At 30.0% G+C, this 16161-nt stretch overlaps 1 protein-coding gene across 10 annotated transcripts in view; it reads left to right on the top strand.

Annotated features, from left to right (window-relative positions):
- Positions 1–16161, top strand: part of LOC143232474 (phospholipid-transporting ATPase IF-like) — a 113014-nt gene that overhangs the window by 28471 nt on the left and 68382 nt on the right. For all 10 annotated transcript variants that reach the window (XR_013017557.1, XM_076467991.1, XM_076467993.1 and 7 more), the window contains exons 5-9: positions 183–311; positions 2329–2483; positions 4048–4112; positions 10904–10985; positions 13335–13473. Coding sequence is in view for 9 of the 10 variants with exons in the window: in XM_076467991.1 (XP_076324106.1) it covers positions 183–311; positions 2329–2483; positions 4048–4112; positions 10904–10985; positions 13335–13473 (570 nt within the window). In the remaining variant the exon portion in view is untranslated. The remainder of the gene's footprint in view (positions 1–182; positions 312–2328; positions 2484–4047; positions 4113–10903; positions 10986–13334; positions 13474–16161) is intronic.

Here is a 16161-nt window from a genome sequence, read left to right as displayed (position 1 = left end):
TAAAAATAACAATATTCTAAATGAAAGCAAAACCTCCACACTGCCTTCAGGTGCATCCAGTCCTCTTGAAGCTTTGTAAGAACTTTGTGTACATTCTTAAGATGTGAATAAAGCACCAACATTTCTTATTTTGGTTTTTAGTGAGATGTATAATTATTGTTTAAATCATATATTCCTTTCAGGTTGGAGATATTGTCATGGTGAAATCTAATGAGGAATTCCCTTGTGATCTTGTGATGCTTTCATCTAGTAATAAAGAAGGACATTGTCATATCACAACTGCTAACCTTGATGGAGAAACTAACCTCAAGGTAAGTTTGTAGTTGATGATCTTTATGGGATACTTGACATATCTTAAATTTGTATTATATGTGGAATGTTGTATATGTGGAATGTTGTATTATCTGAATTAACTCTCCATACAATCATTTTTCGTGCATGTAACAAGGTTACACTTAAAAATTAATTGAATTACTTTCTTATTTTAGTGGACACATACAATTGGAATTAAAATTAGTTAAAAATTCAGCTTTTAATACTATATACATTTTATATTCTTAATTTCATAAGGTAGTATTTAAACAAAAACCAAAAAAACTCAATATTTTTTAATACAAGAATTGTGATAGTTGCTCTTTAGATGTTCTCTCTTCTCTGATTTATTTACCACCCTTATGAGATGTATGGAACTTAACATAAATTACTCATTATAGCATTGTTATTACACAGGCAAAGCATAATTTTATAGCCTTCAGTCTTATTTGGCTACAGAACCATAAACTAGAAAAATCAGACCCACTCTTGCCATGCCCAGTGTAACATCCTTTCTTTCATAAATTGCTAATAGTTCTTTCTTTGTAATATATAATAGTGTATTATTTATAATCAATATAAAGCCAAAGCTTTAAATTATCAAATAATGTATTATATTATATTAAATTCTGTACAGAAAATTGCATATTTTGCTTCCACTTCAAACTTTATTCCTATGGGAAACACATCATTGAGCTTAGCTGAATTTTTAATGGCTTTTATCACACAGTTAGAAAGTTAGAAAATTGTGATAAGTGTAGAATATTGTCTGTTTTTAACATGTTAACATTCATTTCTATAAAAGTAACTAAAAAGCAAAAATTAGAAATGTCTTAGGTTAGATTAGGTAAAATAAAGAAAAAACAGTAATAATAATTTTTCATAAGGCTCATTTGTAAGCAGCGTGTACATCACATAATTTGATATACTAACATAAGCTACATGTTTGCTGGGTGATTTAAAACTTGTGTGGTGGGAATATTATTTTGAAGTGGTTCAAAAGGGTATAAAACAATAACATTTAATTGGTCACTGGTCAGAGGGCATATCTCATTTGTTGATTTGCATTCCAAAGTTTTAGAACTACCATTTTATGAATTTATGTCAGTAACTTTGGAATCATATTGTAGATTATAATTCAGACTTTAATATTATATATGAGTTAATTTGTTAATTTTGAAGTAAATATTAAAAGAACACATCTAAATAGATTTTAGTGAATTATGTGTTATGTTGAATGCAGCACGATTTAAAATTAGATGTTTGTGATGTTAAAATACTGAGTTAACAGTTTTGTAAAAATTAGCAACTCAAATTACTGATATTGACAAGCTAGAATATAAAAATAAAGAACTGGATATCTTTTTATTTTGTTGAGATATAACTTATGTACTGAATCAAACACAGTGGCCTCGTTTAACTCTTTTCATTTAAGAAAATGGTCCCTTTTATACATTTACTTCAATATTTAACATGTGAATAATGATCAACAGCTTAGAATGTCCTCAGAGTGGTTTTCTCAGCCATTTTAATCTGTGAAAAAACCACCATGTTCTTTGAATTCAAGGTTTCCAGGAGGTAGGTTGTGCCTTTAGCCTGCTTGAAGTTTCATATTTTTTTTAAATCTAAACACATCTTGGTTGCTAAGCTTAATACATTATAGTGGAATTCTATCAGTGTAGTTTGTTTATGATTTTTTGGTGATTTGAAATTGCTGTATTATGTATTTGTAATGGTAGAATTACCTTGATTAACACTATAGGATACAAAATTTAAGAGTATTGAAGTGCATAAAGTGTGGCATCTCACTGGTTTGAATCAGTTATGAAAGGTATGTGATGGAACTGTAAAACATTTTATATTTCTATCACTTTGTGTAATGAGGAGTGGTTTGGATTGACAACTAATATATTAAAAATGGTTAATTTCCATTTTTTTCTTTTTCATTTTGTAAGATGTAAGATTGTGAGGCATTGTATTTATCAATGCATTAAGATGTTTGATTTTTAATAATAGGTTCATGAGTGTCTTCCAGAAACACAAAAGTATCAGACAACAGAAAGTCTAAATACATTGCTTGCTTTTATCGAGTGCCAAAACCCAACACCTAACCTTTACAAATTTATTGGCAAAATGACATTGTATAGAAATGCTACAGAAAATACTACTTGGTGAGTGTATTCTAATGATAGTAGGCTAAGAATAAGAAATCTTTAATCATGTAAAATTTATTCAGATATTGAAAAAAGATTTAATATGTAAAATTATAGATGTGAGAGAGATTTTTGCTGGTGCATGCTGTGATACATGTTGGTTGCAATTTCATATTTTAAGATCATTTTTCTAAACTGATTCTAATCAAATAATATATACAGTCATCAGATGTTAAAGCTCATTATTTTATGTTGGTTACTCTTAAGCAATCTCATACCAAACTGTTGTTTACAGAGTAACTTAAGTCCTCCAGTAGCTTAGCAGTAAGCTTAAGGGGATGTAAGACTAAAATTGAAAGTTCAGTTTCCTGTGATGGACATTGTGTAACTTTGCACATAAAGTATTTTCATTTAAAGTATGACAGCAAGTGATTTATTTCACACTATAGATTTATAAATAATCACTGTACAAAAAAAATTGTTAGTAAAGTTCATAATATATAAAAACATTTGTTAGTACTGAAAACCAATTATATTTTGTATTAAATAATATCCAGCTATGTTATGAAAAGTATATTAATAGAAAATCCATTTTCTGTTAAATTATATACAATTTATATTTGTCAGAAACAAAGAAGAATCAACAAGCAGTTTGAAAATAAATAATTTGTTGTTGTGTTATTTGAAATGCAATTTAATTTGTTTTTGTTTTATATCATCCATATCAAAAGCATTTACATTGGAAGCCCTTATTATGGTAACTGTGTTGCTGAAACAACTGTCGAAAAGTTTATTTTTCCTTGTTATGCCCCTCTGGCTTTACAATAAAACCGTAAACTGACAACAAAAAATTGTTTTTAATTCTTTTATGGGTAGAGTGCTAAGTCCTTTTTGTATGTAGGGCTTAACAACAACCATACCAAATCCAATTTGACAAAACAGTTATTTTTAAATACAGTAGTACAATGTATTTGAAAAGCAGTTATAACGTTAAATAGAGTTGAATTGTTTTATTTTGAGTTTACTTACTGATAATAAAGTATATTTTATTAAAATGTACAAACTTACAGTTAGTAAGATTGGTGTTTAGAACATTCTACCTGTTCTAAAAACTAATTTTACTTATTGTTGAAGTTGTAAATTGTAATAAAAAAAATGGATTGTGTTAAAATAAAATTTATCAGTTTTTGTTGTGTTCACAAAAATACACTGCATGTTTAACTTGCAATTTTATCCAATGCAAGTTATATACTTCATTCCCAAATACCTAGGTATAATTACAATTTTATAAACTGTGAATGTTTTAAAGATTTTGTGGCACTTGTAATTCTTAACCTAATCATTAGCTGCTGACTTATATCAAAAGGTAAGCGAGGTATAATGCTGCTAAGTTAAAGACACATTTTGTGTATATATTTGTTTTGTGGTAAGTTATGTTAATTTGAAGAAAAATTATTGTGAATGATTAGATTCATTTATTTTTTGAGTTTTGAAGAAAAAATTATAATTACAAAAATGTTTATGTAACTTTATTTAAAATGGCAGATAATTTAAAGCAAAATAGTTGATATGTTCATTTCAGCTCTTTAGGCCCTGTTAATTTATTGTTGAAGGGAGCTAGACTGAAAAACACTGATTTTATTTTTGGTAAGTACTGTGTACATAAACACATGAACTTCTTGGAAACAGTCAATTTTTCATTTTTGTTTAACCCTCTCATCACAGGTATCCTTTACTACACATTACAAGGTTTTTAGTGAGTTACTTTCAATATTTAATTGAAAACCTTTTTGTTCATGTTATATCGATTAGTATAGCATAAAATCATAACTAATAACACATATTTTAATATTATATAAGCTTTAAGTTCTTAATTTTATAAGGTAGGATTAAAGAAACTTTCTGAATTTTCTCTAGTGAGAGAAATTGACAATTTTTTTCTCTAGGCATCCCCCCCCCTCTTCTCTAATTTATTCACCACCCTGCCAATAAGTACAACATTTAATATAAATTCTTCATTATGTTATTGCCATAGCTTAGGCTGTACATAGTTTTCATAGACTTTTGTTTGGTTACATACCCATCGAATAGAAAATCAGACATCTTTTGCCATACTTGCCTGTAACATCATTGTTTTCAGAATTTGTCAGTGGTTCTGTTTGATGTTCAGCACTCTAGTATTTTATAACCAACAGAAAGCAAAGGTTTTCATTTATCAAATGGCATATTACTTTGTTTTTCTTGCAGATAATTGTCAAATTCTCTTTTTCTACAAGCTCCATTTTCACGGTAAAAACATTGAGTAACTTAAGTGAATTTGTAATGGCTCTTGTCACATAGTTAGAAAATAAAGTATCGATTTTTTTTTTAAATTTTGAAATGTATTTAAGAGGTTTTAGAGATTACATGAAAATTACTTTACAGTCAGGACAGTAAAAAAACATGATGTATTAACATATAAATATATATTAAAAATACTTTTGTGAAAGATGTGTGATGTTTACTGAAAGTCTGCTAAGTTCTGTGAAGATACACATAGTATATTAAAAGTTAGTAGCATTAAAAGAACAACAAATATAAAATGGTCACATGGTCAGTGAATTTCACTGAGCCTGTGTTGAGAAAGTTAAAAGGTTTCCTTCTACATATGTTTCTGTTGTAAAATGTTGTCTGAGTTTTATTTTCTTTAATGTATATTATTTGCCATAACATTGTCAAATACGAGTCCTTAACTTAGTGATTCATTGTAAACAAAAGAAAATAAAATTTCTTAAAAAAATGTTTAAACTTCTATTTCTTCTATTTTTATGATTTACTGTGTTTAAAATAAACTGAGAAAACTGAATAATAGTTGTGCTAGATAGCAAATTGAAATTGCTGTTTTTTTACTTTGTGTAATAATTGGTTATCAATACCAAGTTAGGTCTGGAAAGTGTGGCATTTATAAATTGACTTAATAATGTAATTAAATGCATTTGTTATACTAATTTGGTCCTTACATTCTGATTGTAGGATATGTGCTATTATACTTGTAACACAAGGTAATTAAATTCCTCTGTATAAGTTTGAAACTACCAAATAAAAAAATATATATATATACTATAACATTTAAACATAGCAACAAGAGGGATCTGATTTTCTGTTTGTTAGCTCTCTAACCAAATAACATTGGAGACTATAAAAATTATAGTTTGTCTGATTTGACAATTTTATAGTGAGTAATTTATGCTTAATTTTGTAGTTATTTGATAGGTTGTGGATAAAATGGGAAAAAGAAAAATATGAAGAAAATATGTGTCACACTTGGGGAAATTCAGGATTGTTTTGAATATTGCTTTATAAAACTAATAACTTAAAACTTGTATACTTTTACAATATGGATTATTAGGTATGATTTTAGGCTATATTAAACAAAATGTACTTTGATAAAACTTTTAGTGTGTCATGTACAATAAGGAATGCATGTGGAGACAGGATTAATACTATACAGACTAGGGCAATGTGGCTGACTTTATAACCCTCACAAAAGTAATATAAAGAAAATCTTAGTTACCCTTTTTTTTAAGAATGATTGCAGTTTGTAACAGAAAATTACAGTTAGTTGTTCTAAACAGCTGAAGGCCCATAATATTTTGTTTTATTTATTTTTGTGCTTTAGACCTTGTCTAACTAATTATCCTACAAAGCAAAGTATGTAGCAATTGAGTAGATCAAGTTGCAGTATTGAATGATACAAAGCAAGAGCTATTGTTGATTATACATTGGAAAAATTTTATTTATTTTATATTTCATTATCAAATCAAATCCATCCTTATCTAACCTAATAATTTTATAATTTTTACAATTGTATTTATAACAGTTTGCAAAGAAATAAGAAAATTAGTGCATATGTTTGGTCTTTTTTGATATTTAACCCTAATTTTATATGATAAGACAACTAATAACTAAAATATTTTGTTATTTGAAATATAGATGTAGAATACAAACATTATCCTTTAACCCTTTTGCTATGGTCAGGGGTCAAAGGCATATAATCATGTTTGTAGAATTGTATTAAAAATGTTATTGATCTATTGTTTCATAAATTTACGTAGCAAGACACAAAGAAAGCAATGACAATTCTTATAAAAATGTAGAACTCCACCTCTAACATGCTGTTCAACCCTTTCAGCTTGGATATTATGGGTTGCTTTCAGAGGAAATGTGTAGCATCAAAATATACTGAAATATTATTTATAATGCATCCCTACAAATCTTTGGAAAAGTAAAACTAATTAAAATCTTGAAGTTCAAATTTTTTAATTAAGTTTTATTAATATTTGCTTTGGATAAAATAACTTTAAAGAATCAAATCTTTAGTTACTCGTTGTTGATATTTAGCCTTCTTCTGGAATTTATGTTCAGGTTGAGTAAATAAGTTTCTTATATCTGTAGAGACAACTAGTCAAAACATGAAACAAAACCAGAAAAAAAGGTTATTTATAACACAGCCAGTTTAACCCCATTGCAACAAGTCAGATTATAGGCCATGTAATTACTTTTGTTATCTTGCATTCAAAATTTTATTGAACTACTATTTTATGAATTTATGTCAATAAGTTTGATTTCAAATTATAAAATATAAGTCAGGTTTTAGTATATTATACATTAGTTAATTTATTATTTTAAAAGTAAATATTAAAAGAATACGCTTTGAAATATCTTTTACAGCCAGGAAGTGTTCTCACATAGCAAAAAGAAAATATATGGGGTTCTTTTATGTTTTGGCTTATTTATATCAGTGATTTGAGTTCCTAATTCATATGAATTATAGATTTAGTATTTTTACAGCATAAACATCTAATTTGAATATACCATGCAACATACTCAAATTGACAATTAACTTTTTTTTTTAATATTTACTTTTATGTTAAGAAATTGAATATTGTAATACTTAAATGTGAATTTTAGTCTACAGTTTGATTCCAAACTTATTGATATAAATTCATCAAAAAGTTGTTCAATAAAATTTTGAATGCGAGTCAACAAATGTGATGATGTAGCCTTTGACAAGTGTGGTAAGGGTTAAGCTGTTTAGATTAAACATTTGTGGTTTCTTTTTATGATTTGTACACATTATAGAATGAAAAAAAGTATGATTTGTATCTATTTTCTAATTTTGTATGTTGGTTGCAATGTCAGTTAAATGAACCAAACCCATACAAAAATACTATAGTGAAAATAACAAATAAAATATAAAATATTTTCCTAAAAAAAGTTTGATAACTTGAGGTTATTAAGGAGTTAAAAGATTTTGCATATGAAATTTGACAATTTTCTCATGCATAAAAGTATTTTAATTTCAAAATCAAAATTACTTCACACGTTGGATAGTCAACAAGTACAAAATGGTTAAAAGACTGGTCCCTGGAACCGAGCTCATATTCAGATAGTTAATCCTTGTGTGGTGTACTCATGCAACTTCCAGAAATATAGTTTTGAATTTCATTTGTACCACAACACATGTATTTCTTAATGTATTTACTCAAAAGCTGGTAAGAGTTCATTGAAAATCATAAGTACCTTGTACAGAAATCATGATGGTTTTATAATTGTTTTTGCTAAAAATATTTTAATTTTTATTATTGTAATATTAAAACTATTAACAAATGAAGTGCAAAGTGTTCTTCATTTTAAGTACAAAAATATTTTTCTTCATTTTAAAGTTTCATATTTTACATAATCTCTAGAACCTCCAACAAAAGTTAAGGTAAATTTTTATATTATTTTTAATTTCTCCAACCATATCACTAACTATTTATTAGCATCAATGTACAATACAACAAAGTAACTAAAATTAGGAAATAGAAAAAAATACATTCCTTTTCATTTTTTTTACAATATCTTTAAATACTTTTTGTTAAATTTCTAATTTCGTTCTTTTTATATATAGTTACTTTTTAATATTTCATTTTACTTTCTTATCTTTTACAATGTTTATTTATCTTAACACATGTCAGTGGTGCTCTTGAGACATATTACAGTTTCTTTAGGGGAAATGCACAAACCTGCAAAATTTTCGTTCACTGTGTAATATCCTAAGCCTCAAGAGCAGATGCAAAGTATGATGCATATTTAGAAAATGTTTAAACCTTTTAATTATGCATTTTAAAACATAACTAATACATAATTAACTGAAATATAACAACAAGACCTAAATGCAATTTAAAATATCTCTAACTATAACATATTTAGGAAAAAAACAACCATACGTACTATAGTTGATCAAGCAGCCAGTAATACCATAGTCAACTTCATGTGCTCTGTGAGAAAAACTTGGCATCAGTTTCAAAATAAATATTTGTAATTTATACTATAAAATGAACTCTTTCTAATTGTTGAATACACTTTTATGTAACACCTACATAGAAGAGGTGAAGCTAAAAAATCTGTTAAATGCTGGTTTAGTAGCTGTCAGGGATAGAAAACATTTATTATGTATTCTAACTATATTCATTCAGTTTGTTGATCACGTGACACGTGTAGTTTTAAGTAGTTTATAAAGGTTTACTTGGATAAAATAAAGCTTGGAATCATAACACACATTTTGATATTAAATTCATTTACGTATATCAGTATTGAAGGTGTTTACTTAAATTTTAAATGCAACACAGAAACTTTTTTTTATTAAAGGGACACTTGATGAAAAGGCGTAACTTTTAATTTAATTGGTTTTCTCTTTATGGCATACATGTCTCAAAATAATTACTCTGAACTTGGCAATAATTACTCTACATCTGTAGGCAATATAAATAAAATTCTTTACTGAGAAACACCTGCACATCATTTGGTAAATTAAAACTTTGTCTTCTGTTGGCTAAAAATAATGTAATAGCGAATGTCAGAAAGAATTATTGCCAATTTGTGAATGAAAAAGTGTGATAAGAGGATGTGGCAAGTGTATTTGTCTTTCTGGTTTATATCATCTCAAGAAGATTGAAGGCAATATAATTAGTTTTTGCCTTAGTAATATCTTTACTAGAATAACCAGTTAACATTAAATTCACACTCAGCTTGTAATCCAAGGGTAGCAGGTTCCAATCCCCTTCACACCAAACTTGCTCACCCTTTCAGCCATAGGGGCATTATAACATGATAGTCAATCCCACTATTCATTAGTAAAAGAGTACCCCAAGAGTTGGCAGTGGGTGGTAATGATTACCTGCCTTCCCTCTAGTTTTACACTAATAAATTAGGGATGGCTAGCACATAGCCCTCATGTAGCTTTGTGTGAAATTCTGTGAAACATTAAACTCTGGGGATCATGGAGGAGTAATTAATAGATAAAAATGAACAAACTGGGGAAAATAGATGTACTTTAAAATCAAGTGGAGATTGAGAACTTATTAAATATTTCCCTTTCAAATGAAAAAAGTTAAATTGCTATGTATGGTTTTTAATTCTTGTATTACTTTACTAAAAAGACTGCTGTAAAAGAAATAATTATTCTTTTATGTTTTATCATTTTTTATTGAGTAAAAAAAATTAAGGAAATATATCTGCAATGTCTCGTAATGTTCATTGATTAACAACTATCAAAAATTTATAGAACATATTGAAGGGTAAAAGTTTAGAACTTGTAACATTATTTAATATTCATGTTTTTATCTGAAATTAGAATGATTGCTCAAAGTTTCTGTATTTGTTCTGAAGTTTTACCTGTACTGCTTATAGTAAAGCCCTAAATTTGTAATATTGTGAAATGGAGAAACTGATAAGGTACATAATAAGTCGAAGGAAAAATATATTTTATAATTGCAATATCTATACCTGCTGTTTATAAAAGTATAAAAATTCCTTTGAAATTTTATCAAACTTCACATTGTTTCGTAGGAAGTGGAGATTATTTTATCTTCCATACGTCATTAAGCAAGTACTGGTACCACTACATTTCAAATTAGATGGCTAAATGGTCTGAAGTGTCAATCCATAGTTGAAGACAGACTAACGAAATATATGAACTTCATAGTGAACCTAAGTAAATATAGCATCTAAGAAGATAGCTTTTCTGTATTCATTTTGTTCGTTTGTGTCAAATAACTTACACCTTTTGTTATTATTGTTATACAAGATTTTACTTTTATTGAACTGTGCCTACTATGACAACAATAAACAAGTCAGTAGAACTTTTATCATTTCAAAATATAGATGATATATATTTGTTATACTATCCTGTTTTAATTGAAAAAAATCAGCATTTTTATGAATGAAAATATGGGATAACACTTGCTCTGCATAAGATGATCTAAAAGCATTCAACCAAAAATAAACAAACTTAGAAGATTCTAAGAAAAATATTGGAACAGTGACAATCTGTACACTTTTAAAAGTTGTTGACCATTTGGCATATTTCATTTTATTTGATATTATATATAACAATTTATTTTGAAAATTTTCAGGTTGTGCTGTTTATACAGGTTTTGAAACAAAGTTGACTTTGAATCTGAGATTGACATCTAATAAATTTTCTACTGTAGAAAGGTGAGGTATTGAGCAAATAAATACCAGAAAAATATATATTTTGGTTACATCATCTTAAAAATTGTATCTAGTAATATGTATGATTAAAAGTTATATATCTATCTATATTAACTGTCATTTTTTATTATTATTATTACCCAATAGAAAGTTAAAGCTCTTTGTAAGTATATAGTTATGTGATTTACATGAGATAAGTGAGGGACAGATGTATATTTTAAAAATGAACAAAATGGCCAGAGTATGGTTTTTCTCTTGTTAAGTAGAAAATATCCAGAATATCTTTCAAAAAGCCTGTGACAAAATGTTGAGTCAAAATAAATTTCTTTAGCAAAAGGTGTTTATCACAAAATGCATGTATGATGACTAACATGTGTATCATAAATGCAGGGTAAATTAAAAATAGCTGAAAATAAAAAGATTGATATTATGTTATAATGTTGCAGTGGTTCTCAAACTTTAGAAGTTGGCACATCTGCATATATTTGTTTTTTGTTGTATTTTCTACAGGATACCAGGAACAATGTATTTATTAAGTATAATTCATTTAGTAAGTCTGTCAGTTTATCAACTATAAAAAGTATTACTAATTGCCCAGCTTGTAGATACAACAAAAGTATGGACATGATAAAACTGGCAAAAAAGGTGGGATCCTGTGAAATTATCTCAAACACAATACTGGGTAAAATCACAATTATATAGTGTGTGTGTGTGTGTGATATTTCAAACATCACAGGCCTTGAGATGCAACATGCATGTTTGCTTAGACCAGGGGTTCCCAACCGGTGGGTCGCGTCCCTGGGGTCGCAAAGCCTTGGCAGGGGAGTCGCGTAGCCTTGTTATTAGTAGCTTGGGATAACATTAATTTTATTTAATCAATTACGTTTTCATGTCGTGAGTGCCAAAAGGTTGGGAACCCCTGGCTTAGACTATTGTTTGTGCAACAGTCTGAGTTATGGCTTGGAACACAAGGGAAACATATCACATGATACTACTGGAAACTTACAATTGAAGTAATGCACTTTGAAATATGATGTATAAATGGATCAGTAATTTCAGATAAAGTAAATTTTAATATATTATTCAGACTAAACTGATATAATTGATGTTTATTTTTTAAACCACTGTTACTAGTATGCTCATGATTATTCAACACAACTTGTGTATGCAAGTCAGATTTTACTATTACAAATCTGCTGAATGAGTGTTTCTACTCTATTATCAATAGATACAGTAATTTAATTGGTAATTAACCAGTAACCAGGAGCATTTGCATTACAGATTTTTTTTTTGATATACCACACTTGACTTGAATCAGTTTATTTTGCATACAAGTAATAAAATTCTTCCCTGGAAATATTTTAAGGCAAGCTTGAGGTGCTCATGAAAAATCATACACTTCACATAACCAGCTGTGGTACATGTTTCACTATGAATTGGTTTTGCTTATGAACATGTCTGATTTATATTTTAAAACTAAATCATTTATTGAGTTTTAACTCATAGCAGTCCTTATACTTTTCTAACATATTTTTGGATGCATAATATATTCATGTAATACATACATGCATTATTTTTGTGCTTAAGTGTCAATTTATTTTGTTTCAAAGCATTACAAAGTAAATTTTACTTGTGGTTTGTATGAGTAACTTACACAAAATTTTACTTCTCTGTCTCTTCAATCTTGCCCCAGGTGTCTTAGTGGTAAGTCTGAGGACCTTTCTTTTTTCATCCTGTACTTTAAATTACTTGCTGTTTGTGTAGTAAGTATCCTAGTGTTTTGTTTCTTGTTTTTTGTATGTAATTTTTAAGAAAGCAAACATTTGTGAACATGATTACTTACTTGTTCCTGTTTTTTCTTTCTTATTTGTCATGAACATTTTGCTTTTCCATCACATGCTGTATTGTTAGTTTGGTTCTTGTCTGTAAGAGTCATAATGGATGTATTATCAAACATAACATGGTTAAATTTGTACAGGGTGTTTGGAAAGTCACTGTGCACTTATATATTTATTAACAGACATGTTTCAAAAAAATACAGGAGGTAAATATGAATGACAATTATAAACAATGTTGCAAGTGACCCCCGTTGACATCAATACAGGCTTGGATCCTTCTTATTTTGTTTCTAAACACCGCTATCAGTTGCTGGCTTGAAATAGAATGAATAGACATATGATTACAAAACTGCACAGTGACTTTCCGAACACCCTGTATATTTTCCCTTCTTTAAGTTTTTCTCAAAATGAAATTAGTATTATTTCAAGTTAAATTATTTATTAAAATTGAAACTTTGGTTAAATATATTTTTTGAAGTATAAGACATAATAAATTATTTTATTTTATTTTCAGGTCCATGAATAAATTCCTGTTGTTTTTCTTAATATTACTAGTCATTGAAGTTTCTGTTGCAACAGGATTGAAGTACTTCTATATAAGAGATCCTGTTTTAGGGGTCTCATGGTATCTGTCATCCAAGTTAAATATAAATGTAAGTTCCATAAATCAAATTTTAGAATGTTGATTTATTTTGATAATGTAAAACAGATGGATAATATACTACCTAGAGGGATTTCTAATGGATCTTTAAAAATGAATAGTAGTTTAAAAATATGTTTTGAGTTTAATGATAATGGAAAATCATGTTAAAACCATGGAAATAAATAAACTATAGATAAAATCTTGTTAACTCTTGTAAGTTTTTTTTTCATCATATTTGAATTAAGATATTGATGTTTCAAAATTTGTATATAATTCATAGCTAATAAAATTTTGGTAGTTTTGACTTAAACATTTCATGAACCTCTTCAGTGTGGATTCCTGTATGTGGTGAGAGGATTTCCCAGGGAAAGTTCTGTTCTTTTAGTTTGACTTCCTCTGGGATCTAAACATCCACCCACGTGTTTGCCATGCATGGCAACCCATGAAGGGGAGGACAGGATCCTGGTGGTTGAGAGGTCCAACTCTAACACACTATTTTTGCCTTGAATTCCTGTAGACGGGTGGCCTTGGGGTGGCCACCCTTGGGTCAATTAGCTGGTCCACTTGGGCTAGGGTCAACTAAGTACCAGTGTTGGATGTTCTCAACACTGGTGTTATGGACATTGTATCTGATGCTGGTGGTTGGGTATAGTGCTCATGAAACCCTAGCATTGCTGCAGTGTCCTTGTTTGATGTTGTAGTGCATCCCCTTGTAGGGCTCCATGGTGGGTGGGGTCAGTGGGCACCAAAATTTCCCTCTTTATTATGGATACTTCAATTAAAAATTTTAATAAATTAATAAAAAAACCAGTCTATAGGTAAAAAAACACATTTCAAGATTCTGAGCAGCAATCCTCACCATCTGTACTACCTGTTATACCTCATTTTATTTCAGACAAGCCTTTAGGGCAGATGTCTCCCTTTTTCATTCAGAAGGGACTAGAGGGACTTGCTGGCTCTCCAAAGTCAGTAAAGAAGCTTCAACCTGGTGACATATTGGTGGAAACATCCATTCTCAACACACTGAACTCCTCTTGCATTCAAAGGCAATTGGAGATATACCTATTGAAGTTACACCTCATGCTACTTTGAATTCATCATGAGGAGTTATTGTTGAGAGGGATTTGAAGAACATCCCAGAGTCAGAGATCCTCTGGTTTCTCCACCTAAGGAGTTTCTGCAGTGAGGCATATATCCACTCACAAAGATGGAATTATGATGCTGACCAATGTCCTCATTTTAACATTCACATCACCAAGTCCATCTGTCACCATTAAAGCAGATTATCTTAATTGCAATGTATGGCCATACATTCCAAACCCTCTCTGTTGCCAGTGTCAGCAGTTCGGTTACTCGAAGATGTCATGTAGTGATTCCTTGACGCATGCTCGTTGCAGTGGCAAGGACCATGATGCCAACAAGTGTGAAACGGACCCTCATTGCATCAATTGCAATAGCTCTTACCCATTTTACTTTCGTTCTTGCTCAAAATGGTTGGAAGAAAAACAGGTCCAGCATTTGAAAATGATTCATAACATTACTTATCCTAATGCTCAAAATTGCTGACCACCACCTCATCTCAGATGTATGCTGCTGCACTTCATTTCCACAACTACAGTGGGAGTGCTGACAGATCTCTCTGTGCCTCAAATAGAATTGTTCTTAAAACAAATAAAAAGTCTCTTGACCTCCATGTTTAAAAAGGTTGATGAATCAACTTCAACACCTGATCAGTAATAACGAGAAAACCCACTTGTAGAGAAAATGTGTGTAAAAATGGCTCGTTTGGGTTGAGAAAATTCTTATGTAGAGGAGCGAACAATGTTTCGATCTTCTTCAGTCATCGTCAGGTTCACAAAGAAAGAAAGATGTAACTGACCTATAGCTGACCACACGCTTGAAGGGGGTTGTGTAACTGAGTGTAGGAATATAGAGGGCGTGCTTAGATGTTTGAATATATATACATATATATGTATAAACAGGTCGAAACGTTGTTAGCTCCTCTACATAAAAAGTTTCTCAACCCATACGAGCCATTTTTACATATATAAACTTCAACACCTATCTCTGTCCCTTACACACATTCCAACAAACCCCAAGATCCACATCCTTTGGTTCCAGGTACAGGGATTTCCTGAGATACATCTTCTTCTCCCATCCCAAGATGAAAAACAATCATTTGTTCACGTCCTCAGTCACTGGTATCCCTTTCCAACAGCAAAGACATGCCCAATTGACTCAGGGCAGGATCCATGGAGGTTGATAGACCTCCCTTGAATGAGGACAGTAAGGTAAAAAGACGTGGTTGTAAACAGAAGGGTTCTCCACCCAATTCACCTACACATAAATAAAAATGGCCACTCTGATGCAATGGAACTATCGAGGTTTACGTTCTAATCTGGATGACATCAAAACACTGGTTGCTTCCTACCATCCTGTAAGTCTGTCCTTACAGGAAACATTTCTGAAACCTGCTAAAACAGTCACCTTTCAGCAGATTTCTTTGTACAGAAATGACAAGCTGTGTGATGGACAAGTGCATGAAGGGTTGGCACTGTTGGTTTATCAGCATGTGCCCACCCTGTCTTTGGCACTCGACACACCTTTGGAGACTATAGCCATCCATGCTTCCTTGGGTCATACCATCATTGTTTGTTCTCTCTGCCTGTTGCCTGGAGAGACCTATGATCAATCAGAC

The sequence above is a fragment of the Tachypleus tridentatus genome, chromosome 11, assembly GCF_004210375.1.
Source record: "Tachypleus tridentatus isolate NWPU-2018 chromosome 11, ASM421037v1, whole genome shotgun sequence".
NCBI lineage: Eukaryota > Metazoa > Arthropoda > Merostomata > Xiphosura > Limulidae > Tachypleus > Tachypleus tridentatus.
Note: the sequence above shows the minus strand (reverse complement) of the source record. Positions and strands in the feature narration are given on the sequence as shown.